This window comes from Eublepharis macularius, chromosome 3 (assembly GCF_028583425.1).
Source record: "Eublepharis macularius isolate TG4126 chromosome 3, MPM_Emac_v1.0, whole genome shotgun sequence".
Taxonomy (NCBI): Eukaryota; Metazoa; Chordata; class Lepidosauria; order Squamata; family Eublepharidae; genus Eublepharis; species Eublepharis macularius.
Window position 1 is genome coordinate 146,179,980 of NC_072792.1, and position 26,016 is coordinate 146,205,995.

The 26,016-nt window shown below is 43.5% G+C and overlaps 1 protein-coding gene across 1 annotated transcript in view; it reads left to right on the forward strand.

The window, feature by feature from the left end:
• Window positions 1-25,713, forward strand: part of GAP43 (growth associated protein 43) — a 91,600-nt gene extending 65,887 nt beyond the window's left edge. Inside the window, exon 3 of the mRNA XM_054974616.1 lies at window positions 25,003-25,713. Within this exon, the coding sequence (XP_054830591.1) occupies window positions 25,003-25,091 (89 nt within the window). The 3' untranslated portion in view covers window positions 25,092-25,713. The remainder of the gene's footprint in view (window positions 1-25,002) is intronic.
• Window positions 25,714-26,016: the final 303 nt, after the last annotated feature.

Sequence of the window (26,016 nt, forward strand, 5' to 3'; positions counted from 1 at the left end):
TTGTGCATAAGCTGTGTTTGGGCAGATGACCAGAGGAGAGGAATGATTAGACAAAGAACAGTGAGATGTATTAAAGATATATTGCTAATGTTTACTAAATAAAACTAGGGTTTGGAAGAGGCATCTAGTCTACCCCCTTGCTCAATACAGAAAATCAGAAGCTGCAGCATCCCCAACAGATGGCTGCTCAGCATCTGCTTGAACACTTTTAGCAAAGAGAAGCCCTCCCCAATTCCCTAGGTAATTGGTTCATCAGAGGTATTTCCCTGTGATGGGAAATGATACGGAGGGGGACGTAAACGCCTCACCAAACAAGCATGGCACCTGTTTTTAAGGAAAGCTGAAGACAAGGTGATCTCCCTCTCCCTCTCTCGTTACTGTTTTATTTATTTATTTATTTATTCAATTTATATATCGCCCATCCCAGGGGCTCTGGGCGGTGAACAGTTAAAATTGATAAAAACAAAACTAAAATCAATATACAAATAATAAAACAAATTAACAAGGTGCAGTGGTGGGGAGAACCTTCCCCACCCCAAAGGTGGGAGGCCGACATGGCACCGCCCCCTTCAATCACCAAACGCCTGGCGGAACAGCTCTGTCTTACAGGCCCGGCGGAACGATAATATGTCCCGCTGGGCCCGGGTTTCCATTGACAGAGCGTTCCACCAGGCTGGGGCCAGGACTGAAAAAGCCCTGGCCCTGGTTGAAGCGAGGCGGGCTTCCTTAGGGCCGGGGACCACAAGTAAATATTTATTCGCTGATCGGAGCGATCTCCGGGGAACATACAGGGAGAGGCGGTCCCGAAGATATGCCGGTCCCAACCCACTCAGGGCTTTAAAGGTAAGAACCAACACTTTGAACCTGATTCGGAATTCAACTGGAAGCCAGTGCAGCTGGCGCAGGACAGGTGTGATGTGTGACTGGTAAGGTATACCAGTCAGGACCCGTGCCGCCGCATTCTGGACCAGTTGTAGTTTCCGGATCAGGCCCAGGGGTAGCCCAGCGCAGAGTGAGTTACAGTAATCTAGCCTGGAGGTGACCGTTGCATGGATCACTGTAGCCAGGTCCTGGGGCGTCAGGTAGGGGGCAAGTTGCCTGATCTGACGAAGATGGAAAAATGCAGACTTGGCAACCGCCGTGACCTGGGCCTCCATCGATAGGGAGGCATCCAGGAGCACACCCAGACTCTTTACCACTGGCAAAGTTGCCAGTGGTGTCCCATCGAGGGCAGGGAGCTGGATCCCAACATCTGGCAGCCCCCGTCCCAGCAGCAATTGTTGCAGCAATATGGGAAAAGTGGTTATCTAGTAGTTCCTGGGAGAAGCCAGGAATTAGGCAAGGAAATGCCCACTCTTTGTTTCTCTTCTGTTGGTCCAGACCAGTCAGGCCAAGAGAGCTCTGTAAACAAGTTATTCAAATAAAGTTGGACGTTTATTCAAAGACAGAAAGTGTTTTTTATGTAGAAAGAGTCACCATTTGCAATGCTCTCAAATATTTGAAAGAAGATGGCATAACAGAAACTGATGTGGGGAGGTGGTAAGTTGCCTCTCTCTCCCCCTCTCCCACAACAGTGCTTGTGGTCACAGTGGTACAAGCTGAATGTCTCCTTCTGTTTGTCTGCCTCAGTGGCCATCATGGTAATTGGAAATTATGGTCATGAGGGAAAAGTCCCAGTGGGCTGATGGCCTGGGGTGGGGGGGACCTGGTTCCAAGTGAGGGGCAACCCCAAGTGAAGTGAGTGTAACTGCCACAAGCTGGCAGTCTGAGCTCCTCACACAGTGTAGGGCTGGCTGGCAGGTTCTTTCTCCTTCCACCCTTCCTTTCTTTGGGAGAGTGAGGCCCTTTTTCAGGATTATTTTTTTCTCCCAGCCTGGCCCTGGTGGCCATGCTATGATGAATGGGGTATTTGTGCATGTGCAAGTACAGCATTTGCCATTCTGTCTCCCTCCTGCATCTACAAGGCTGTCTGCTCTATGGCAGAGTGTGCAAGAAAAAATGTTTTCCCTGGTGCTGAGCATGTGCAGCAAGAGAGAGAAGAGAATAGTAGGAAAATAGGGCCACTGTGCTTGTGTAGAATCATCTGCGCTCCTTCCATCTACTGGTATTAACACCATTTTGGAAAGGCAGCAGTATCAGCATAGTTCTCTTGGGTGCCAACAAGATGCGTGTAACTGTGGTGATTGGTAAATGTCCCTATTGGTTACATAGTTACAGGTTTGTTCTCTTTTCACTTTCTGCCACCCCTTTGACTTTCTTTAGTCTAGGCAGATGCCAAGACAATCAAAGACTCACAAATGTTACCAACTTTCATTAATTTTTCAATTCAGTCTATACATAAGAGCTTATCTACTAAATGCAGTATTTTTGGCCTGGGTTTTGATGAGTTAATATTTGAATAAACACTTTATGAAACAGAAGTCACAGGAGATCGTCAAGGAACTGCAGACTCTGAAGGATCCCAAATGATCCCGGGCCTCTTTCTGGGTTCAGTGGGGCTTACCCCAAAGCCAGTATGTGTAGCTTTGTAGTCCAAGACTCTCTCAGCATGATCCTAAAAATGCTAATTTGGAAATAAGTGTCCCCAAGTTCAAATGGTCTGCAATCCACATAGTCTGAGTGTATACAATTATTATTTTCTTACTGCTGTGGTTATGATTATATCTTTCGTGTGATACTATAGAATTGTTACAGTTGTTGTCACCTAGGTCATTTGTCCACAAGGCAGATGGAAGGTTAAGAAATACCTAATAATAGCAGTAGTGATTCTGTTCAGATGTCATATGAAACCATCATTTTATTGAAGTAATTATGATTAGCATTATCAGCTGAATAGGGGGTCTCTGTAACTATGGAACATCAAACAGGGACCTGAAACTCTGGGCTGGATCCAGTGAAAGCAGAAAGCAAAATGCACTTAGTGCAAGCAGTAATACAACTGGTGCGGCAACATAAATCACTTTGATCTTTTTTGTCAACAAAATAATAACATGCATATGGAGCAACGGATGGCTCACATGATTTCATTTAATTTGATTTTGAAATTGTATCAGAAGTAATACTTTGTGCTATGTTTTGCACATGTGGAAAAGAGAGGAGCACAATCACTTATACAGTGTGGGCAGACAGAGGAACTAATTTTACTGCTTCTGTTTGCGCAAAGGTTGTTGCAATCGAGGGAGCCCTCCATGGAATCCAGCCTTAAAAGTTTGAAGGTGCTTTATTTATTGGTCTTTAGCTACGATTTTGCAAGGCATACAAATATGGACATCAAAGCTTAATCCTAGCCTTTTCTTTGGCACCTCCCTTGTTGCAATGCAAACTACAGTATCAACTAGAATTTTGAAGGTAGTGCCAGGGGACAGTAGACTACAGAGAGGATGTGATGTCACTTCTGGGTGATGTTCTAGGAATTTCCCCAATCATAGGGGAGTGTCACAATGGTGGCCATTGTCTGGCCATTTTTTTCTGCTGCTCCTCAGTTTCTCAGAGGTGTGGAACTGGGGCCAAGGGTGAGGTATTTACCTGCAATAGGTGGGCAAATGGCACGCCTAATGAAGTAGCCAGTTATGGCTCAGTCTAACCTGCCCTTCCTTGGAAAAGTGATTACGAGAGCAGTAGTGGACCAGCACCAGGACTTCTTGGATAACTCAGCCCTGGTGGCTTTAGTTGATGAGCTCTATTTGAATGTAGACAAAGGTCATGTCTCTTTCTTGATCCTACTGTATCTGATACAATAGATCATACATCCTGTTGAGGCACTTGGAAGCAAGAAGTAGACATCAGGGGATAGTTTAAAGTTTTCCTCATAAACTGGAAATGTGTTGCCATTGGAAACCTGCTGTCTTCGGTGTGGAAGTGTGTTGTGGAGTTCCACAGGGTGTAATCTTTCCCACTGTGTTATTCAACCACTATGTAAAGCCTTTAGGAGAAATCACTCATAGTTTTGGAGTTCAGTGTCATCAATATGCTGATGACACCCAGTTCTATATCCAAATCCCCTGGCAATGTGATAGAGGTCTTGAGCCAATGCCTGACCGTTACTGTTAAATGGCTGAAAGTGAGCAAACTGACAAGTGATGCTGGTAGGAAAGGTGGTGATCTTGAAGGACATTGTTCTTCCCATTTTTGATGGGGTTCAGCTGACTCTTGTTGACTTGGTTAAAAGCCTAGGGATTATACTGGGTCCAGCATTGGTGCTGGAGAAAGAAGTTAATGCAGCTGCAAAAAATGCTTTCTTCCAATGCAGTGTAGCCTGAAAGATGGCCCCTTACCTTGACGTGGCTAAACTAACTACCTGGATCCACACCATGGTAACATCAAGACTAGGCTACTATAATACACTCTACATAGGTCTCCCTTCAAAGTCGAATCAGAGACTCCAGTTGGTGCAAAACACTGCAAATCAGTTATTATCAGGAACTAGGCAGAAGCATGAACATTACTCCCATTCTGTAGCCATTCCATTGGCTGCCCATCAGTTACCAGCCTCAGTTCAAGGTATTTGCTATCACATGCAAAGCCCTTCATGGCCTGCAAGAGCACCTCTCCCCTATGCTATGTCATGACAGCTTTGCACATTGGAGCAGGGCCTCCGGCAAGTGCCACCCTACAAATGGGCAAAATCGACAACTGCCCAGTCATGTTTGTTGTGGCCCCCACCTTATGGAATGACCTGTTGATGAGGTCAGGAAGGTTCCCAATTATGCAAGGCTGAATTATTCAGCAGGTCTTTTATACACAGATAATAGGGCTGAAATTAGGGTTGCTAGGTCCTCTTACTTTCCTGGCAGGAGCATTCCCTGGGGCCTGTGCAATGACATCACTCCCGGGAGTGACATCATTGCACTGCACCGGGAGCATGGCGGGAGGCCCGTTCCCCCACCTTTACCCCCACTGGCCAGATGAATGGCAGTAGAGGGCAGAGGCTGGGAGCAAGGGCTCCCTTGCCCCTACTGAGGGACCTAGCAACCCTAACTGAAATGTAATTAAATGTTTCAAAAATACACTTTGGTAAAGGTATAGCAACTGTGAACTATACTACTGTGTATAGTATGTACTTTCTGTTGCTGCATTTGATCCTACTGTGTATTTTGTGCATTGTTTAATGTGTCATGTTAATGCTTAAGCTTTGCTTCAGTTTTGTTTCAGTTCCATTTTTAGATTTCTGCTTTTTTGCAGACTTCTGGAATCCAAACCTTATTGCTTTGTTTACTGGATGTCCCATCATGGTGATGGTATTTAACTCAGACTGTGTAATATGCCTTAAGTCTATGTGAGAAATAATAAACTTGGAACTTGTGGGTGAGATGGGGAGTGAAGGTGATAAAACCCCATTTGTTGAAGCAAACCATGTTCTGGTTCTGGTTTAACAAATAGCCATAGTTAAAACAATCCATTATTTAGTGTTATGTCTGAACTGAACTGTTACATTTGAGTACAGCTATCTTTGACTTCTGTTAGGGAGACAGAGCCAAAACTGTTTATAACAACTATGTTACAAACTGTTCTTTGCACTTATTTTGCACAGAACATAACAGAGTAACACCTTGCTACCATTTAGGACATATATTCACTTCAGTCATAAATACTGAAACAAAATGAAAGGAGAAGAGTCATTTGAACACCCTTTCCAGCTTGTCATATTTCATACTGGAGCCTTCCCTACCACCTGTTTCCATGACAATGTCTTACAGTGAGGCTCTTAGGGCCTATTAAAGGAGTGCCCATAGTCACTCAGGTGACTTGTAAGTGGCACCAAACTGTTTGAAAATGGGAGGACCACAAGTGTTCTGCATCGGACTATGGAATTGTGTGAGGTTCCTTATGATTCTGTTGACAATAAGCCAATAATAGGTTCAGCATTAGCGCTTGTCATGCAGATAAAATTCTTGAGCATCTCATTTTGGAAACCATTCCACAGCTCAGGATGATCTTTTCTGTTCTCTCCCGAACTGGCAAACTGAGGTCTGATTCACGTGTGATGAAATGGAACAATACTTCCTGAACTAAACTGCTTCAGGTTGCATTGGAATAACAGCCACTATAAAAAAATAAAACTAGGAATCTCAAGCATCCATCTTGCTGCCTTAACTCAAGTCCTTATACACTCCTCTCAAAGCATGTTCCAGAGTTTAGAAATGAATTCTCTAAAGGGCTAGAAAAAATAATGTGTGAAGCACAACCACATGTGGTAGCAACAGCTTTTTGAAACTCATGTACAGCATCTCCTTGCCAGCTGCCAGATGTCATCCTACAGCTGGAAACATACCCAGGCCTACATAGTCAAGCTGTTCAATGTGCAAAATACTTTGCAGCTGTGGCAGTGGCAAAGTTAGAAATGTATACTTAAGAGCCAAAATTATGCAGGTGCTTCTATTAGGGGAAGGTTCATTGGAAGTTCTGTTCTGCATCTCCACCCTCCAAGGCATATATAAGAAAAAAGTTATTATGAATCATATATCTTTCTCAATAGAGTTCACCTGTGCTGTTTTCAACACTCTCAGATACAAAATAAGCTAATTACACTGAGTTAGTTACAGTGAAATCTTATGTGTCTTTACTCAGTATTGAATCTCACTTTATTCCATGGAGCTTAATCCCAGATGAATGTGCATAAGGTGAACATGATAGCCCCCCTTCACTAGAATAGGAAAAAAAGTGCTGTCGATACAGGACAATAAAAGTGCTCCATTTTTAGAGCTGTGCATATGCCAGCATATGGCATCAAATGTGGACTGTGCAAGCTGCTAGCAACATTTACAAACAGTAAAAAATAAATGTGCTGGTTAGCACTTGGCAGGGGTGGATCTAGGGTTGCCAGCACCCAGGGCAACCCAAGTCTGGTATTCCCCCCCCCCTGCGCACGCGCATAGCATGTGCGTGCTCCTGGCACTGCGTGAGGATGTCACTTCCGTGCAGTGCAGGTGGCTGAGTGGAGGGCTGGGAGGCTGCCCATGCCATTCACCTGCCCCGCTAACGGGGCAGCCGGCTTGCCACATGCTCCCTGTCCTGCGGGGATCTCCGTGCAAGAGGGTGGGTGCTTTGCTCTAGATGGCTTAAGGGGCACATTTAACTGGGAGCGAGCGCCCTCGAAGCAGATGCGTCCAGGCTTGTGCTGTTGGAGTCCGATGGGAGAGCGCAGCACTGGCAAGCCCAAGACCTCCCCCTCCTCTGCAGCCAAATTTCCCTTTCTCTGCTTCTACAGGGCCGTCCAAATGCCAGTGCGCGTCCTGCCCCTTCCTCGGCCCAGTCCCACCTCTTACTCCCTGGAGAGGCCAACCAATGCCCGCCCGCCTGCCTGTTTCCTCGCTCGGGCTGCTTTGTTTGCCAGCTAGGCAGGTGGTGGGGGCAGCACTGTGTGCCTCCTGCTCCAGCTCTCTTGCGCGTCTGGCTGGATTCCAACGCCTTCTCCCCTCCCCATTCCTTCCTGCCCACAGCAGGACCAAAGCGTGGCTTGCCAGCTCAGAGGTGCAGCGCAGCCAGCCAGGGGGCCAGCCACATTCGGCGCCCCCTCTTTCGTGGTGCCAGGGGCAGACTACCCCCCCTGCCCCCCCATTGATCTGGCCCTGGCACTTGGCCAGGCTAAGCCACACCTCAACTAGCTGTACAGCCTCATTGTATTTCCCCTAAATCCACAGTGAATGCAACACTGAAGCATTTTGTTTCGCTTTTCTATTGGCCTGCCAATCATTGGGGATGATGTAAGAAGAAGGGCTCTTGCTTCTACGCCCATAGGTGGAGGGATGGGAAATGGGGAGGAGGGAGGGAGCCAGCCAGAGGGGGAGGGGAGCAGAGGGAAGCCTCGGTGGGTGTGACCGTGCGCAGGTGTGTGTGTCTCTGTGTATTAATCTTTGCAGCTCCTCATCTTGGCACCTCCACTTCTCTTCCCAGCTCTCCCCCACCCAACAACAATCCTCACCATCCCCCCCCCCCCCCGAATGCACGGTCAGAAAATGTGCAAGGCTCTGTGCATCTATTTTGTTTGACCAGAATGTACAATGGGAAGCAAAATGTAACCACGGTCTTTAACAGCCTGCTTTAAACTAATGGATCAGAGACAGGGAAAGGAAGTTAAAAAGAAGAACAAGAAGAAGCTGGGCTGGCCTGGGCTCTACATTGGGATAAAGGGCTCCTAAACATGATTTGCACATAGTTGCACTTCATTCTGCCTATCTGAACACTTATAGCACTGGGGAAGAAAAGCTAGATGAAATAATTAGGCCCATCCTCAGGCCAATTATCCTGCCAGGAGCAGCTGCTCAATGCTGCACAAGCTGGGGCAGAGAGAAAGGAGAGGGAAAGCAGAGCGCTTCAGAGCGCCTCTTCCCCTAGCAGAGGAGCTGCTGAAGGCAACTTTCCATGCCAGACTTGGCAGAAGCAACCTCCCGCTGCCTCTGCAGCTACTGCAGGGCCTTGAGAGGGTGAGGGAGTCCCACAGGGGCAATAGCAGGGCCTGGCCGAGAGGCACAACTTGGGAGGGGGGACTTGCTGCCAAGAGGGGGCCCACCAAATCCATTTTCTAGAGCCCGTTGTTCACACAACGGACTCTGTTGCTAGTACCATATAAATCACAAACTATCTCTGATGTTTCAGAAGAAAGAGGATACACAATCTTCAAGTAGAAGAGGATAATATATAATATGAATTATTAATTATAGTCATTAGCAAAGAAGCTCAATTGGTCAGATTGAGGCTTAGCCAAAAAAACACCTAGGACAGGTTTCATACACACAAGAGAACCAAGGAGGACAAAAAGTTCACAGAGACCTAAATGAAATATATACTTTTTATAATTTCTGTAAACTTTATAATTTTAGAAAGTGCAAGTGCAAAAAAGTGTAAATAAATTCAGTAGGGAGTAGGTGGTAGGGAGAATTTTTGGAAGGAATACCAATGCATGTGAACAATGATTTTGGATTAACTCAGCAGTTATAAGGATTGGCTTGAAGAAGCAAGCAAAACGGGATGGACTAAGGGCTAGTGCACCAGTTGCCAACTTCCCAGGAGCTTTTCTCCCTACCACCTACTCCCTGGAGATTCTCCTCCCCATTGCTGACCTTTTCAACGGGTTTCTGCCTGCAAAAAATAAAAAACAAAGTTGAATATTATTGACTACAATTTTGGATGAACTTTCTTACTTACCTGATGAATTGGGACATTTATTGATTGACAAGCATTGGTTGGGTAGAATTGTGTGTGTATGGCATTGTCCATCTTGGTATTATTGAAGTGTTTTGGTTTTTGGATATTACATGTATAGTAGAGTATTACTGAATTTATTTACACTTTTTTGCACTTGCACTTTCTAAAATTATAAAGTTTATAGAAATTATAAAAAGTATATATTTCATGTAGGTCTCTGTGGACTTTTTTGTCCCCCTTGGTTCTCCAGACTGAGGCTTAGCCAAAAGCAATCCCACTAATATTAATACCTTCACTATATTTTCTTTTTCATGGAATGATCTAGCCATTTATATTCTATGTAGCTACTTTTATAGAATCCATTTATGGTTATTCATTTGCTTGTTTGCTGTCTTAAAAAAACACCTCATTAGTCTCCATAAACATATGAACTTGCCATGTGAACGTGCCTGATAGTTACATAATTGTTGGAGAAACTGCATCAGGGATAAGATGAGGGGTTGCTAAGAACAGGGCCTTTTCTGTTGTGGCATCTTGATTATGGAATGCATTCCCCATAACTGTCTGCCTGGTACCAAATTTAGCAGCCATGCAATGACAGGTTACTTTCTGTTTCCTCAGGCACTTTTGAACTGTGGAGTGTTTGTGATAATTTGTTGCAGTTTTTTGCCATCTTATTATTTGTATCTGCTTCTGGTGTTCTAACTCTCAGTGGTTTGTTTTGATTTACTGCTGACTCCGTCGTTACCATTTTAACTTTTTGCTGCTGGTATTTTACTAAGTAATCCTAAACAGAGTTATCGCCTTCTAAGTTCCTTTACTTCAGTAGACTTAGAAGGGTGTGTAACTCTATTTAGGATTTAAATCAAACATTGCTTAGGATTGTGCTATAAATCCAACGTTAGTGTTTAGTTTAGTGTTGCTAATTTATTGACTTTATTGTAAATTTTATAGGGAGTTGGTAATCTTTATGTTTGGAAGTCACACTAAGATGAAGGATGAAAAGAAGGAAGGAAGCAAAGAAGAAAAGAAGATAAAAGTGATGAAATTTGACTGTCTCTGGTTTTCCTCTGTTCTCAGAAAATAAATTCAATAGGAATGTAATGGGATTGAACTTTAAAAATTTCTCATATCATAAGTGGGTGTGACTTGGTATGCAAACTAACTGAGATTTCTCAGTGCTGATTTTTCAAAAAAAAATCAATGGTGATTTTTATATTTTAAAAAAATACATATAGCCTTGGCCAACAACAAGTTTGCTGGAAGAAAATGCAGAGAATGAGATGAAGCACTCAGCCTGTAGCAAACCATATTCCCTTGTGAAGGCCACCACTCCCTCTACGTGCTCCTTTTTTGCCTAAGATGAGAGCCAATAATACCTTCGTCTTCTTAATCTTGAATCTTGTGTGGGAGTGAACCTGAAAGATCCAGTGCTGCTTTCCTTTATCCCATCCCATTGCATTTCATATTCTCACTTACCTGCTGATTGCACTAAAACAAGCACACTGATGAAATACGCCTTCAGGATGATAGCATAGTCAGCTAAGTAGCGTGTTATTTTCTCAGAAGCTGGAGAACCAATCGGGATGGAGACAGTAGCATTCATCAGGGAGGCCCTTCCCGCAGAATAGCTCTAAATGCACCTGACAGTCTGCTGTCTCCTCCCTAGTGTGTTTCTTTCCATACAATTAAGGGGTCTGTGAAGATGGAGGAAGCGCTGATACACTGGATGAGCTCTCGGAGAAAGGATGGGGCGGGGGACAGAGAAATGAGCAGCAACTCATGTCTCATATGTTTGTTCAAATCCCAGGGCTGCCTCTATATTGCAAGGCGGCTGTGGAGAGAAATGGGTGACTCTGGCTTTCCTCTGTTACCAGAAAGTGAATACAGTTGTAATGGGGTTAAGGCATTGTATTCACAAAGAGCATCTTCCTTTCTCTCTCCCCTCCCGTTTCCCTGGAGAGATATTACTGCACTTGCCCACCCGCCAAAGTTGGAGGGTTTCCATGGCAACTGGGCAGCTGGTGTCTAGACATTGAGAGATGCCTTGCAGTGAAGCAGAGATTCTAGCTCCCCAGAACAACCCCTCACATAGGAAAGCACGCTCCCTTGGTTGCCTCCCTCTTCCTTTTCATGGCACGTCACAGGGTTTCCTTTCCATAGGCTGTATGTAGAAGAAAGGAGGGGAAAGAGGATGAAACTGAGCCTTCCATCTATTAATGAAGACGGGTGGAGCAAGAGCTTACTTAGGTGGATTTGTAGAACATTTAATTGTGTCAGAAAACAGGAAGAGTCTCTCAGAAACAGGACAATATATTGGAATGTTTAAAAAAAGATAAGGTATGGGATGGAAAAATGGAGGAGATAAAAGAGGAATGGTCTGTATATTTTCAGTGGGTATATAATGGAGAAGCCAATACAGCTATATTTGGAAAATTGGAAAAATTGTGCTCGTGGCTAAAAATTAATTTGTAGTTATATGATGGGCACCTTGTGGGGGGGAGGGTTATAAAAGGGGTAAAAGTTGTATCATAGGAGAATTTGGACTGTATTGCAATGTAATAATATGTGGTGTATTAATAAAAAAAAATTAAAAAAGAAAGAAACAGGTCAATAAACTCCCCCACCCTGCACTAGCAAGCTGGGAAAAAATGAAGCTGCTTGGCTAGCATGTATATTTTGGTAAATATTATTACCGTTATTTACTTCATCATAATATGTTGGTAATCTAAATGACAATTAGTCAACATGATACATTTGCATTGTGGTAAACCCACTGCACAATTCAATTTCTTACCTTCAGTTTTTGGAGAAAAAAATGAATTAGTCATAAATTCTCCCAAGTTAAGGGGGAAATGTTCCAAATGCGATTAATACATGTTTCCTTCAATAAGGAAATATATCTTTGCAATGAGAAGAGCTACAATTCTCAAGACTGTAACAGAAATCTACAAATCATATTTGCCTATTTTTGCACTGGGGGCACAATAATATAAGAAATTATATGCATTCAAAAAGATTGTCCAATGAAGCATGTCTAGTGACAATGGCCGTTGTCACATGCACCTGTAAGATCACGCAAAACTCACGGAATGAAGCATCTTCCTAGCCCGATTTCCCTGCACGATCCCCTTTAATGATGCAGTTACGTCAGAAATTGTGCCATTAAATGGGATTGTGCTGGGAAATCACGCTAGGAAGGTGCTTTGTTCCATGAGTTTCGTTCCATGAGTTTCGCACGATCTTCTGGAGGCTTTGGCCATGAGGGAACAGCCAGTATTTGAGCTGTCTGCTGGGTACAGACACACATTCCCAACAATGGCTTATGTTCACTGATAATAATGAATGGCTGATCAGACATTGTCATGGAATTTCTTCACACCAGCCACAATGGCAAGGCCTCAAGCTGTGATTTAGGACAGCCCCAATACCATTTGGGAAAGTATCACATGTGAAAATCAGAGGTTCATCATAACAAGCCAAATAATAAAGAGTCTAGTAGCACCTTTAAGACTAACCAACTTTATTGTAGCATAAGCTTTTGTGAACCACAATTCTATTCATCAGATGCATGCATAATGAGTCAGTTCACTTTCAGATGACAACAGGTACTTCACAACATCAAAAGCCCTATTATGTCAGACTGTTCACTGCTTGTTCAGATGATGATGCAAGAAAAGGGCCCACTAGTGTGGACGTATGCTGAGAGAATATGTGATAAAAGTTCAGAAGTCCCAGAAAGGTTCACCTGTGACTCAGGAGAATTGTAGATTGCTTTCACCTTTTGTGCCATTCACATTAATGTGATAACCAAGGAATTCAGCCTGGGAGACATTAAACATACACAATTCATACTGAATACACATACAGTATTGACAAATAAGTGAAGGACTTCAAGCACCTTTGTTACCGGAACTGGTCTCCTTGCAATAAAATGTTTTGTGGGGGAATTAGCTAGCAAGGAGAATGGCTATGCAAGAGGCCAGTAACCGCAGGGATCTGTCACCAGTTTCTACCAGGTCCCTTTCCAAGATAGCAAATGAGGCTGGTTCTTAAGGTCTAACAATAACTTTTATTAAAAACAAAAAGACATGCACATACACTCGCAATTACAGGATAAAAATACAGAGAGAGAGAGAGAGAGAGAGAGTCTTTGGGAGTAGAGGAAGAGGGAGCAAATATATCTACCTATCCCGAAGAGGGGTCCAGTCCACAGGAGAAGAGAGTAGCTTCAAACAGCCAGCGTCCTCAGCCATGAGAGCAAGAGGCTTGTTCCTCAAGGGAACAGCGCTTATGGATCTGGAAGCGTGTACAATCTGAATGAGGCCAAAGCTCTACCTTTATAGGTAAAATGTGCCCTGAGGTGGAAGAGCCCACCTAGCCGTTAGAACAAAGACTCCAACGGTCACTTCCTGGGTGTGACAAAAGGTTTGAGTACCTTGATTGGTAGCTGCCGGGGTGTGTGAAAGCAAATGCAAAACATGTTCTAGCACTGTACAAAAGGGATAGTTTGTTAGTGAATTCCACCGGAGCTAAGTTGGTGGGTTTTAGGTGGGGACTGTACTTTCCCAGGAACAACTGTATATACTTATGAATGTCATTTGTTTAGCTCCTCAATCAAGGACAGGAGATCTCATCACGGAAGAAGGGAATGGAATGTGTTAAGTGGGGATGACTCTGTGAGACCTTTGTTGCACTGGGCACCTTTGGGGCTGGAAGGATAGTAAATCTAATAGTCTCTTAATCACTCCACATCACTGTGCAGCATTCCATGCATACCATGTTCTCCCGGGCGGGACTCAGCAACTGTTAGAGGCTGTCTAGTGGCAATACAGCAGCCATTTTAACTCCAGAGGCCTGAACATCTTTAATAGCACAAGCAGCCATATCCAGAACTGCTTATTAAAATGGCGGAGACCAGGCCGACCACTTACACCTAGTTAGCTCTTCATCAAAATATGGAACAATACCAGGAATTATGAAGACTTCTATGAAGCTCTGGAAAATGTCAGGAACTACACAAATGCCCAACTGATGGCACTTTATACTGAAGTCTGCATAGTGAATGGTGGAAATCTAGTGATCATCAATGATGTCAACCACAGACAATTGGTGAAAGGCCTGCACCAAGTACAATGTGGCAAAGACCCTCCTGATAAGGAAGTCACAGGGTGACTCACCACTGGAACTGGATGTTGCTGCTGTTGCAGGGCCTTATTTATGGTGCACTTGTCACCACAGATATGAATGTTGATATTGGCCTTCCTTGAAGCAACACTTGGTGTCTCCCATGTCTAATTTGCCATTGGCTTTAATGTCCTAATCCTAATAATCCTAATCCTACTGCATTGCTTATTGGAGGACATTGCTGTTTGTTTGAATTTATTTTTATATTTTGTAGTCCGCCTTGAGTCTCGGTGAGAAAGGCAGGCTATAAATGAAGTAAATGAGTAAATTAATGGTTGTGCCTTTCTTTATAAAACAATGAAGGTCACAATCAATCTTTGCTTAAATGCAAATGGGACATGTCAGGCTTTTATCTGGATAGAAAACATGGTAAAGTACAGAACTAATGAAAGCAGGAGGACATTTGCATTTCTTGAATCCTTCAGCAGTCTTAAACTTAGTTAGAATGTTGTTGAACAGATTCATCAGCTTGGTAGATATCCATGAGTGTGATAGACAAGCAGTGTGGTATAGCAGGGGGAGTGTCAGACTAGGATCTGGGAGACCCAGGTTTGAATCCCTGCTGGAAACCTGATGTATGATCTTGGGCCAGTCACTCCGTTAGCCTAAGTTACCTTACAGGGTTGTTGCTATGATGATAAAATGAAATAGAATTATGTTGGAAGCTGCTTTGGGTCCCCACTGGGGAGCAATTGGGGTACACGTGTGTGTCTTAAGTTAACTTCATTTCTGCTGTCCTCCTGAAAGTGGCTCGTTTCACCCTCATTTGGCTCGCTCAAAATCAGCACTGTACATTTCTAAACTGGCATAGCCATCATTCGTGGGGTTGTCCTCTTTGTTATAGTGTACTTGGAGGCATTTGTCTAGGTCTCTGATTAGCCACAGCAACTGTTTTATTTGGGAGGGGGCTGTTGTGCAGCGTCATTTAAATATGCAAAGGTTGTGTATCAGATTTCTGGTCCACTGGCCTCAGAGCAAGGTGGACTCCCTGACAAACACACTTCATAGGTGCTTGCTGCTGCCACCTTGACAGGCAGCACATCTTCCTGTGAATTTCAATGCGTGAGCTGCTTTTTTTTTCCCAGACAGGGATCTCTGCAGGGCTTCATCGAGCAAACCTCCCCAAACCCTTCCCCTTTCCCCCTGCTGCATGTTCCTTTTTCTTTTCCACATAAATTTTATTGAAAGGTTTTTTAAAAAATATACAAGTTTTTTTAAAAGATAAGAAAAAAAGAACCCAAAAGAAAGAAAAAGAAAGAAAAAAATATATTGGAAAAAACTTTTGATTTTCTCTACGACAAATATTGGCATAATTACAGAATTCACCCTTGTTATCAGAATAAAGCTCATTTTTCTATAGTCCTCCCCACCATTACACTTCAACGCCACAAATCATTAGTTCATTTTTTCAGTTTCATTCACAAAGTCAATAAGTGGTTTCCAGTTATAAATGTAGATAGTGTCTTCTCTCTAATCAAAGCAGTAAGTTTAGCCATCTCAGCGAACTCCATCATCTTCCCAATCCACTCATCTATTGTAGGCAATTCTGGGCTCTTCTATTTTTGAGCATATATCAGCCTCGCCACCATTGTCATATATAAAAATAAAATACCATGTCTATTTTCTAGCTTTCGATCCATTAATCCCATCAAAAAAGCTTCTGGTTTAAATTGTATATTAATCTTCAAGATTTTCTGTATCATATGGATTTGTACCCATAATTTTGTAGCTTTGTCACAAATCTACCAAAAATGAAAACATGCCCATTCATGCTGTTCACATTTCCAACATTTATTTGAAATATTTTTACATATTTTAGCTAGTTTTTCTGAAGATATATACCAATGATACATCATTTTGTAAAAATTCTCTTTGAGCGTAGAACTCAGAATAAATTTCAGACCCTTCATCCATATATTCTCCCATTGTTCCAATTGTATATTATACCCAAAATGTTTAGCCCATTTTATCATAGAATCTTTAATTCCTCCTCCTGTTTCAAATTTCAACAAGAGTTTATACATTTTAGCAATAACATCGTCGTCATTTGTACATAATTCTGTTTCAAATTCAGATTTCTTTTGTTCAAAACTCCATAATTTTTAATCTATTTTAAATCCTTCTAACAATTGTGCGTAAAAAACACTGACACCTATATAGCCTTTCACTTTCAGATCTTCTCTTGACTTCATTTTAGAGTCCCCTTGTGAAAAGTCTAACAAGTCCCTATAGATGTATTGTCGAAGTCCCTACAGGTTAGCCACTTTTGTTTAGTTATCATTTCATACCTATAAAATGCTTCCTGTGTTGAAAGCCACTGTGGTCCCTTAGTGCATGTTCCTAACCTTGTCCCAGTGTAACATGCGCTGGCCTGGGCCTGGGTCAACATAACGCAGAGCTGGCTGTTCTCCACCTGGTGAAGATGGCACGGCATTGGTAGGATTGGACCAGTGAAAATGCTTTTGTTTTTGCTTTGGGTTGGTGTTGGGGGAGGGCAGTTAAATGCCCCAAAGTACTTTTTGTTACTTTTGAGATTTTTCTGCAAGCGGGGGAGGGGCAACTTTGCAGAAACATCTGGTTTGTTCTGAAGTAGTCCTTATTCGCAGATTTAAGCATACACATGTATCAGGCCACTTCAGAATTTTATATAGGATAGGATGACATTTATTTATTTATTTATTGGACTTCTATTCTGCCCTCCCTGCAAGCGGGCTCAGAGAGGGTCACATCATTTAAAACACAATAACATGATTACGTGCACTTTCCATAAAATCAGTAAAAACATTATAAAATCTCAATCAATTATCATACAAATATATAATAAATAATTCCCCAGGTGGCAGCAATCACTGCTTAGCTAATTAAAACAGGTTGGTAGACAGGGTGGACAGGTTGGTGGACAGATCTGATGGCATCAGAAAGGATGGTAGTCTATCACAATATTTTTGTATTTATCACCTTCTACCATTATAATCCACTTTCTACATTCATGTCTCATGCCGTGGACACTTTTTTCTTGTTTGCATCCATGTATCTAATTCTCAGTGTGGACCCATCTGTAGATACTTGTAACTGGAGCCATGAACAGACAAGAAAAATCTTTCTACAAACCTGAAGAAAGCCCTAGATTAGCAGAGAAGTCTGAAATTTAAAAAATCTCCCTCCCTCCCTCAATTATAGAAGCAGCCAGTGTGATGTAGTGGTTAAAGTTTTCAGACTAGGATCTGGGGGACCCAGGTTTGAATCCCCTTTCTTCCGTGGAAGCTCAGTGGGTGACCTTGGAGCATAACCAAGGACTGTTATGAAGAGAAAATGGGATATAAATGAAGTAAACAAATAAAAATGAATATAACTGAAAATAGAAGGAAGATAAAAGGTAGGTTGGTTTGTGAGGGGGAAGGAGAGAAGGAAGCAAGGAAAGGTGAGGATATAGGAGCTGCCATAGGCTTGCCAGTCCCGTGGAGGGAGCAGGGAACCTCCTGCCCTAAGCCTCCTCCTGCCACCTCTCACCTGGCCAGCAGAGGGGAAAAGGTGCAGGAATGGGGTGGGAGGGCACCCCCACATTGTGCCAAGAATGATGTCATTCCTGGCATCATGCAGAAGTGATGGGTCATGCTGGGAACTGATTGAGGAAAAAAATCACTTCTCAATTTCGTGTTTGGGGTCGATTTTTCCTCAATATGCCCCCATCATGACCCATTGCTTCCACATCATGCTGGGCATGACACATTCCCAGCATGACGCGGGGCTGCTCCAGAACACACATACACAGATGTGACCCCCCCATGTTACCCCCATCCCCCACTTTTACCCCCTTGAGACTCCTATACTGCTAGGAAGGAAGGAAGGAAGGAAGGAAGGAAATGTGGTGAGGGGGAAATGAGGTACCACCCCAAGTTATTGAGGGTTCTGCAGTGTGCAACTGGGCCTGTCCCAGACTGGGGGACACCACACAACAGAGTTTTCCCAGAGAGCAGCTGCCCGTGGAAGAGAAGGAGGAAAAGCTGAAGATAGGAGAGTAGATAAATGTAGGTTGGCTGGTGAGTGGGAAGGACAGAAGGAAGCAGAGAAAGGAGAGAATGAAGCCGGAAACAGTACAGTTGGGTAAATGCCACTGGTAGGCCCTGCTTGTTGTTTTCTAATATAGTTTATTGGTTGTAATTGTTTTCTGAATTTTGTAATTCACCTTGGATTTCAGTGAGAAAGATAAGCTATAAATGAGGTAACTTCATAAATAAAGTTGTGATAGCTCAGAAGGCTGTGAAGAAAAATGATCTTGTAAAATAGTTGTCTCTGCAAGGACTGTTACCAAACTCAACTGGTGCTAGCAAAAGTTAGGCGAAGTCAAAGGTGGCTGCCACCCAAACACTGAGTAATACAAAACTTTGGGATTATCTCCCCTGGGAGATTCTTCTTTCCTACCTATCGCTGACTTCTGCCACAGGTGAAGAATTTTTCATTTTGTCTGGCATACCTCCAATAATTGTTACTAGCCCTCACCCCCTGTTCCTTGTGTTGTATGTTTTGTGTGTGTGTTTTTTTATGTTCGCCGCCTTGGGGACCCTTTATGGATAGAAAGGCGTTTGTGTGTGTGTGTGTGTGTGTGTGTGTGTGTGCCATCAAGTTGCAATCAACGAATAATGACCCCAGCAAGGAGCTGCCAAGGCAAGTAAGAAGCAGAGGTGGTCTGCCAGTGCCTTCCTCTGCAGAGTCTTCCTTGGTGATCGCCCATCCCTGAGCTCTAACAAAATTGGGCTACACCATCCCACCTTTCATCCCAGAAAGGTGGCATAAAAAGGTTTTAAGATAAAAAATAAAATAAAATTTACTTACTTACTTACTCATGTTGAATACTAAGCCCCCCCCACCCCAAACACAACCACTGGGGGAAAGCTCTGCTCCAGATGTCCTGCCCTCAGACATGAAGTCTTTGGCAATGAAATGCTCTGCCTGGAAGACTGGCTTGGCTACTACACTTAGTTCATTTAGGAAGGCCATAAAAGCCCTTTGTTTTATTTCATCTGGGAAGTTGGGTGGTTGCTGTTTCTCTGATTTGCTTTATTACCTTTTTAAAAAAATTTTTTAGCAATGATTATTTTGATGTATGCTGCATTTTGGAATTGTATATGTTTTACTTGTATGTTAGATATGTGTTTTCTCTTGCTCCAAAGTGTGGTGCTGGCTGTCAGTCTCTTGTGATAAGTTATCTTTGCTAATATAAATTTTCTGTAGAAAATGCAAAGTCATACCACTTGATCCTAAACACACAGGTTTATGCAACTGAAATGTTCTTAGAGATAAAACGTTTAAAAAACACACTTAGAGAATATTTCACACTTGCCTTCAAGGAGCCATACAGAAGCAAATGCCATGCTATATTGTCTTAAATGACTCTAATACAACGAGCCTCCACAAAGGTCAAGGTAAATATAAGCCAATCAAGGGGCTGATGCTATGCATGTCAGGGGAATAAGATGGTTGTTTTTGAGTGAACATTGTCAGCTGTAAATATAAAAACAGTGAAGAACTAATCTCCAGAGGCTGTTGTAAAGAATCTGAAGAGCTGATACAATTTATTTTTACGGGCACTGTGGTTGATCATTTAAAAATCCCACAAAAGTATAAACAAAAACAAAAAGCCCACAAGAATAAAGATAAAAGATAAAAGCCACCAACCACACACAAAAAAAAATCAGTGGCAATGTGCTGTTGTCTGCTCTGGTTTAATTAATATTGGCAAGTGAGCAGGAGCTGGGCTGATCCCGAGAGGCGGCTTTTACTCGGAAATCCACTCAACCTAATTTCACCAATGTAGGGCAGGAGAAGGACTTGGAGCAGAGCCTACAAGCCATTAGGATATAGCGTAGGTGAAGGCAGCAGGGAATGCCCTCCTCCTTCAGAACGGCTAACTTTCCCGCCTAGCTCAGATTTATAGTAATCAATGTTGTATTTATTTACAGTATGCATTCCTTTACTGATAAAACCCTTATGTGCACCATCCTTGTCTTTTCAAGAAAACAAATAGTACACCAAGAAGCTGGTGTTTGCAGTCCTCTAAGCCAGGAAAGAGTTTTATATCTATACTTTGATGCAAAGGATTTCTCAGTGATTCCAAGGATAAAGAACAACACTGGTTCTTGGAATAGGGTTGCCACCTCCAAAAATGTGCAGGTGGATCCAGGGGAGTTTTGGGAGGGGAGGGAGCTTAGCAAGCATGTGATTCCATAGAATCTACCCTCCAAAGCTGACATTTCCTCCAGGGGAACTAATCTTAGTAGTTCAGAGATCAGCTGTAATTCTGGGAGAATTCAGGCACCAACTGGAGGATGGCACCCCTAACTGGGAACCTCTCAGCACTAGATACTAATTTACTCTAGAAAGGCATAAACATCTATTTATCAGTCAAGGAGGATCCTTAGATTAGTAGGCCTCTTAGTGTCAATCAACATTATTGACCTTGTTAGGAACTGGGAATGGGCAGCCTCCCTCCCTATGTTCCTCCACAGCAGCTTCGCTCATCTGAACAGGGTCTCCTGCAGGTGCCACCCTACACATAGGTGAAATCAACAGCAGCCCGCACATGGGCTTTCTCTGTGGTGGCCCCTACCCTGTATAACAGCCTGCCTGAGGAGGTCAGAAGAGCCCCCACTATCCTAACTTTTTGCAAATGATGCAAAACCGAATTATTCAAAACAGCTTTTGTATTGTAGGGAGGGACTCTCAGATGCTTTGCTAATGAGTTAAGGACCATAGACTTCACCACTATGTTGCCTTATGTACTACCTGTTGCCTTAAATATGTCCTCCTATGAGCTTCTTGTGCTTCATGTGGTCTAATGTTAGCCTTAGAATTGCTTATGTTCTGTTTCAGCATTTCTTCAACTCTGTGTTGGATTCTTACTAATGCTATTTCTTTGTAAAATTGTGTTTATTTACCCTATGGCATTGTTTATGGAAATGTCCTTGAAATTGACTGTACTGATCTGACCCTGTGCAATCCGCTTTGAGTCTCAGTGAAAAAGGTGGACTATAAATGACATAAATATAAATAAATAAATAAATGTGGAGAAGTTGATCTTCCAATTAAATGCATTTTACTGTGTTCATTGGAGAAGCAGAAGGTTTGATGGGACTATGTGGCGAGCCCCCATGTAATTCATTCAAAATTCTTCCGCTAGGGTTGCCAGCACCAAGTTGGGAAATTCCTGTAGATCGGGGGGGGGGGGGGAGAAACCTGGAGAAACCTGGAGAAAGTGGGGTTTGGGGAGGGAAAAGATCTTGGCATGGCATAATTCCATAGAGTCCAACCCACAAAGTAGCCATTTTCTCCAGGTGAATTGATTTCTGTGGCCTGGAGACCAGTTGTAATTCCAGGAGATCTCCAGCCACTACCTGGAGGCTGGCAACCCTATCTTCCATGACTTCTTTTTGGGAAGCACCATTATTAGGCTATTATTTGACATCCTATGACACAAAGCGGGCCACACGCTAGACTTGATCTTCGGGATGGGGCTCTGTGTGGATCTAGAGGCAATAGAACCAGTGCCATGGTCAGGCCACTCAGTTTTGAAGGCTGAACTGGGGATACCCCCCCCTTGCAAGGGCAGTGAGCTGATTTATGCTCACCCATGGAGACTTATGGATCCAATTGCATTCCAGAATGATCTGCAGGATCCTACGCTCCACAGCGGTTCGTTAGATGAGCTGGTGGAGGACTGGCAATGCTGGCTCTCCGAAGCCATCGACAAAATTGCTCACCCTCGCCCTCTTTGCCCCCATGTAAGACGGGCTCCCTGGTATACAGAGGAGCTTCAAGAGAAGAAGCAGGAGTTAAGACGGCATGAACAAGTGTGGCAGCGATCTTGCGACGAAGAGGCAAGATCATCTTATAGGATGTTTATGAAAGCCTATGAGACGGCGGTGAAGGCTGCGAAGAGTTTTATACAGCCTCCACTGCATCAGCTAGCTTGCGCCCAGCAAAATTGTTCAATGTGGTTCAGTCACTGGTCTCCGTCCCAGGGGGAGGCCGTCAAATTCAGAATTCAGACATTAGCTGTGAGGCTTTTGGGAGCTTTTTTGCTGATAAAATTTTGTCTCTCCACCATGACTTGCCAGCCACAGTTGATACAGTAAAGGAACTACAGACCCCTTGGCCATCTTTGGAGTCAATATTTGATCAGTTCAATCCACTTTCTGGGGAGGAGATTGATAGGACCCTGCAATCAGTTAGGCCCACTATGCGCCCCCTGGACCCATGCCCATCGTGGCTGGTAAAGGCCAGTGCCGATGGTCTATAGTCCTCATTGGAGGCCATTGTTAACACGTCCTTGGGCACTGGGGTTTTTCCTGGGCCGTTAAAGGAAGCCGTGGTGAGACCTCTCTTGAAGAAACCATCACTGGCCCTACCGTCCTGGTCAATTACCGCCCAGTTTTGAACCTCCTGTTTCTGGGAACGGTGTTTGAGCAGGCAGCAATAGAACAGATACAGGGTTTCCTGAAGGATGTCTCGGCCCTAGATCCCTTTCAGTCCGGGTTCCAGCCAGGACATGGGAAAGAGACGCTGCTGACATTTGGATCGAGGCAGTTCGGCACTGCTGATATTGGATTTGGCAGCAGCGTTCAACACAGTCGATTATGATCTTCTGACTCACTGCTTCACTGATATGGGGATACGAGGGACTGCCTTACAGTGACTTGTCTCTTTTCTCCATGGTCGTGGATGGAGGGTGGCGCTTGGGGAGAAATTGTCACCTCGTCACCCATTGGTGTGCAGGGTCCTGCAGGGGGCAATACTCTCCCCTTTATTGTTTAACATCTACCTGTCTACCTGTGACTTAACTACAGTGATCCAGGCAACGATAATCTCTAGGTTAGATTACTGTAACTCACTCTATGCAGGCCTACCCCTGAGTCTGATCCAGAAATTGCAGCTGGTACAAAATGCAGCGGTGCGCATCATTATGAAAGCACCAAATAGGGTACATATTACACCAATACTGCCAGTGGAGTACCGGATCAGGTTCAAGGTTCTGGTATTGACCTATAAGGCCTTGTGTGGACTGGGGCCAGCATACTTGAGGGACCATCTTTCCCAGCATATTCCCCGGAGGACCCTCCGATCAGCAGAAAAACAATTGTTATCGGTCCCTGGCCCCAAGGAGGCCCGCCTCGCCTTGAGTAGAGCCAGGGCTTTCTCAGTCCTGGCTCCTACCTGGTGGAATGCTCTGTCTACTGAGACCAGGGCCCGGCAGGATTTACTATCTTTCTGCCGGGCCTGTAAAACAGAGTTGTTCCGCCAGGCTCATGGCTGAGGTTGGGCCTCTGCTGGCCAGAGGATGCAACATCTACCCCCCTCCCTGTGAAAGCTGCCCACCACTGTTTGTTTTTCAGCTGCTGTTACTGTGCTGCTATATCTAGTTGTGCTGCTGTATTGCTCGTTAATAGTTTTATTGCTGCCACTAGGCAAAGAGTGCTGCTATTTTTATATGATGTTGTAATGTTTTAATGTGGAACATTTTAAAATGATTTTAAGGTTGTTATCTGCCCTGAGTCCACTTGTGGGGAGGGCAGAATACAAATATGATATAAATAATAAATAAATAAATCCTGTAGGCCAGAACAAAATCTGCATAATGTCTAAAGACATTTGTTTACAATATAGAATTCCTGTATGTTGTGAATTGCAAGGAATTGATTGGATTAAAATTCCTACATTCCCTGGTGAACTAGCATGAATGAATTCAACAAACCAAATGAAAGGAATTTCCCAAAATACATTATATCACATCAGTAGAGCTGTAAATTAAAGTAATATAAGAATTAACCTTTGTGGAGACATGATAACTTCTCATAAATCAGGGCTTTTCAGACTGATTGTGGCTGTTCTGACTGGATTCTTATTTAATCCAGACCACATTCTGGTGCATATGATCTCAGCTGTCCTTGTCCTGCCTTCCACCCTCTACATCATACAAGTATCAGTTGTTTAATTGGTTTATTATGCCATGTTTCTAGTGTTTTCCACATTCTCCCATTTTGTCTGTGTTGTGAGAAAATTGGTCCATTTTCTCACAACAGTCTGCAGACAACTAGTTTACAGTTTTGTTTAGTGTGATTAAATTATTCATTGCCCCATATTCACAATTATACAGGCTCCTAGTAAGATCCCTATTTCACCCCTAATTGGATCCTGAAAGAATAAGGGAGCTGGTAAGGCACAGGGCCAGTGTGCCTAGGAGGTAAGGAAGCTCCAAGCTAAGGTCCCAAGGTGAGAAAAACAACCGTGGAGCCTAGAAACATGAACCAGGCTCTTTTCGACTCCACTGTAATATGTGCATTCCTGTTTCCCAGGGCTTTTTTCTGAGAAAAGAGGTGTTGGAACTCAGTGGGTTGCCCTCAGAGAAAATGGTCACATGGCTGGTGGCCCCGCCCCCTAATCTCCAGACAGAGGGGAGTTTAGATTGCCCTCCACGCTGCTCAGCGGCATGGAGGGCAGTCTAAACTCCCCACTGTCTGGAGATCAGGGGGCGGGGCCACCAGCCATGTGACCATTTTCAAGAGGTGCCGGAACTCTGTTCCACCACGTTCCCTCTGAAAAAAACCCTTGCTGTTTCCTAATAAAATTAGCCTTGATCTATGCAGGTCCTTACAGTTGTGTATTTGTGCCTCCTAGATGCTGTAGAAGAAACCAAACCTTCTGAAAGTGCCCAGCAGGAAGAAGCAAAAGAAGATGAGAGCAAGGCGGACCAAGAAAATGCCTGAACATTAAGAAATGACTCCCTGTTGCCCCCTCCCTCCCTCCTCTTTCCTGTATCTTCCCTTCCTTCCTTGTTCCCATCTGGCCCGCTCCCACTCACACCTGTGAGTCTGTCTGTCCTCCTCGTCCTCTCCTCCCCCCACAACCCTTTTTCTCTCTGTGTGGCAAACATTTAAAGAAAAAAAGCAGGAAAAATCCCAGTCAAACAGTGTGGCTTAAACATTTTGTTTCTTGGTGTTGTTATGGCGAGTTTTTTGGTAATGATGATCCAATCATTTTGGGAAAATTCTTGCACTGTATCAGAATTCTTTGAACTGCGCGTGCGTGTGTTTGTCTGCCCACCACGAATGCGCTCTCTCTCTCTCTCTTTCTCTCTCTCTCTCTTTCCCTCTCTCTCTGTTCCAAGTGTGTGTGCAATGTTACGTTCATCTGAGGAGTCCAAAACTATAGAGTGAGTTAAGGGGGAAAAAGAACAAACACTTTTCTTTTCTCCCTTTTTCAATGTGATGATGGAATGAACTAAAGGAGACAAAACAAACAAAGAAAAACAGAATGAAAATACAACCCCAGTTTGTTTTAAAAATAAAGCAAATGTGCCAATTAGCGTTACTTGCGACTCCAGGCTCCTTTTTCAAACTGAAGAATGATAATAAAGGATAATAATTATAATGATATCACTGTCATTAATTTCTGTAACATTTCAGAGTCCATTGAGTTCTCTGTGTTGTGTGGAAACAGAAAATCTTGAGGGTGGTTAGCTATGTTCTGAATTTCAGGCAAGGACCAATTGTCATATGGCATTTTATTAATTAGACCCATCCTCATGTCCTCAGTTTTGCTGATGTGAGACTGGCCACAGTAGAGCAATTTTCCTATGCATTTGAAAAGCCAGAACTTTGACGCATGTAGAAATATTAAAAAACTAGCAAC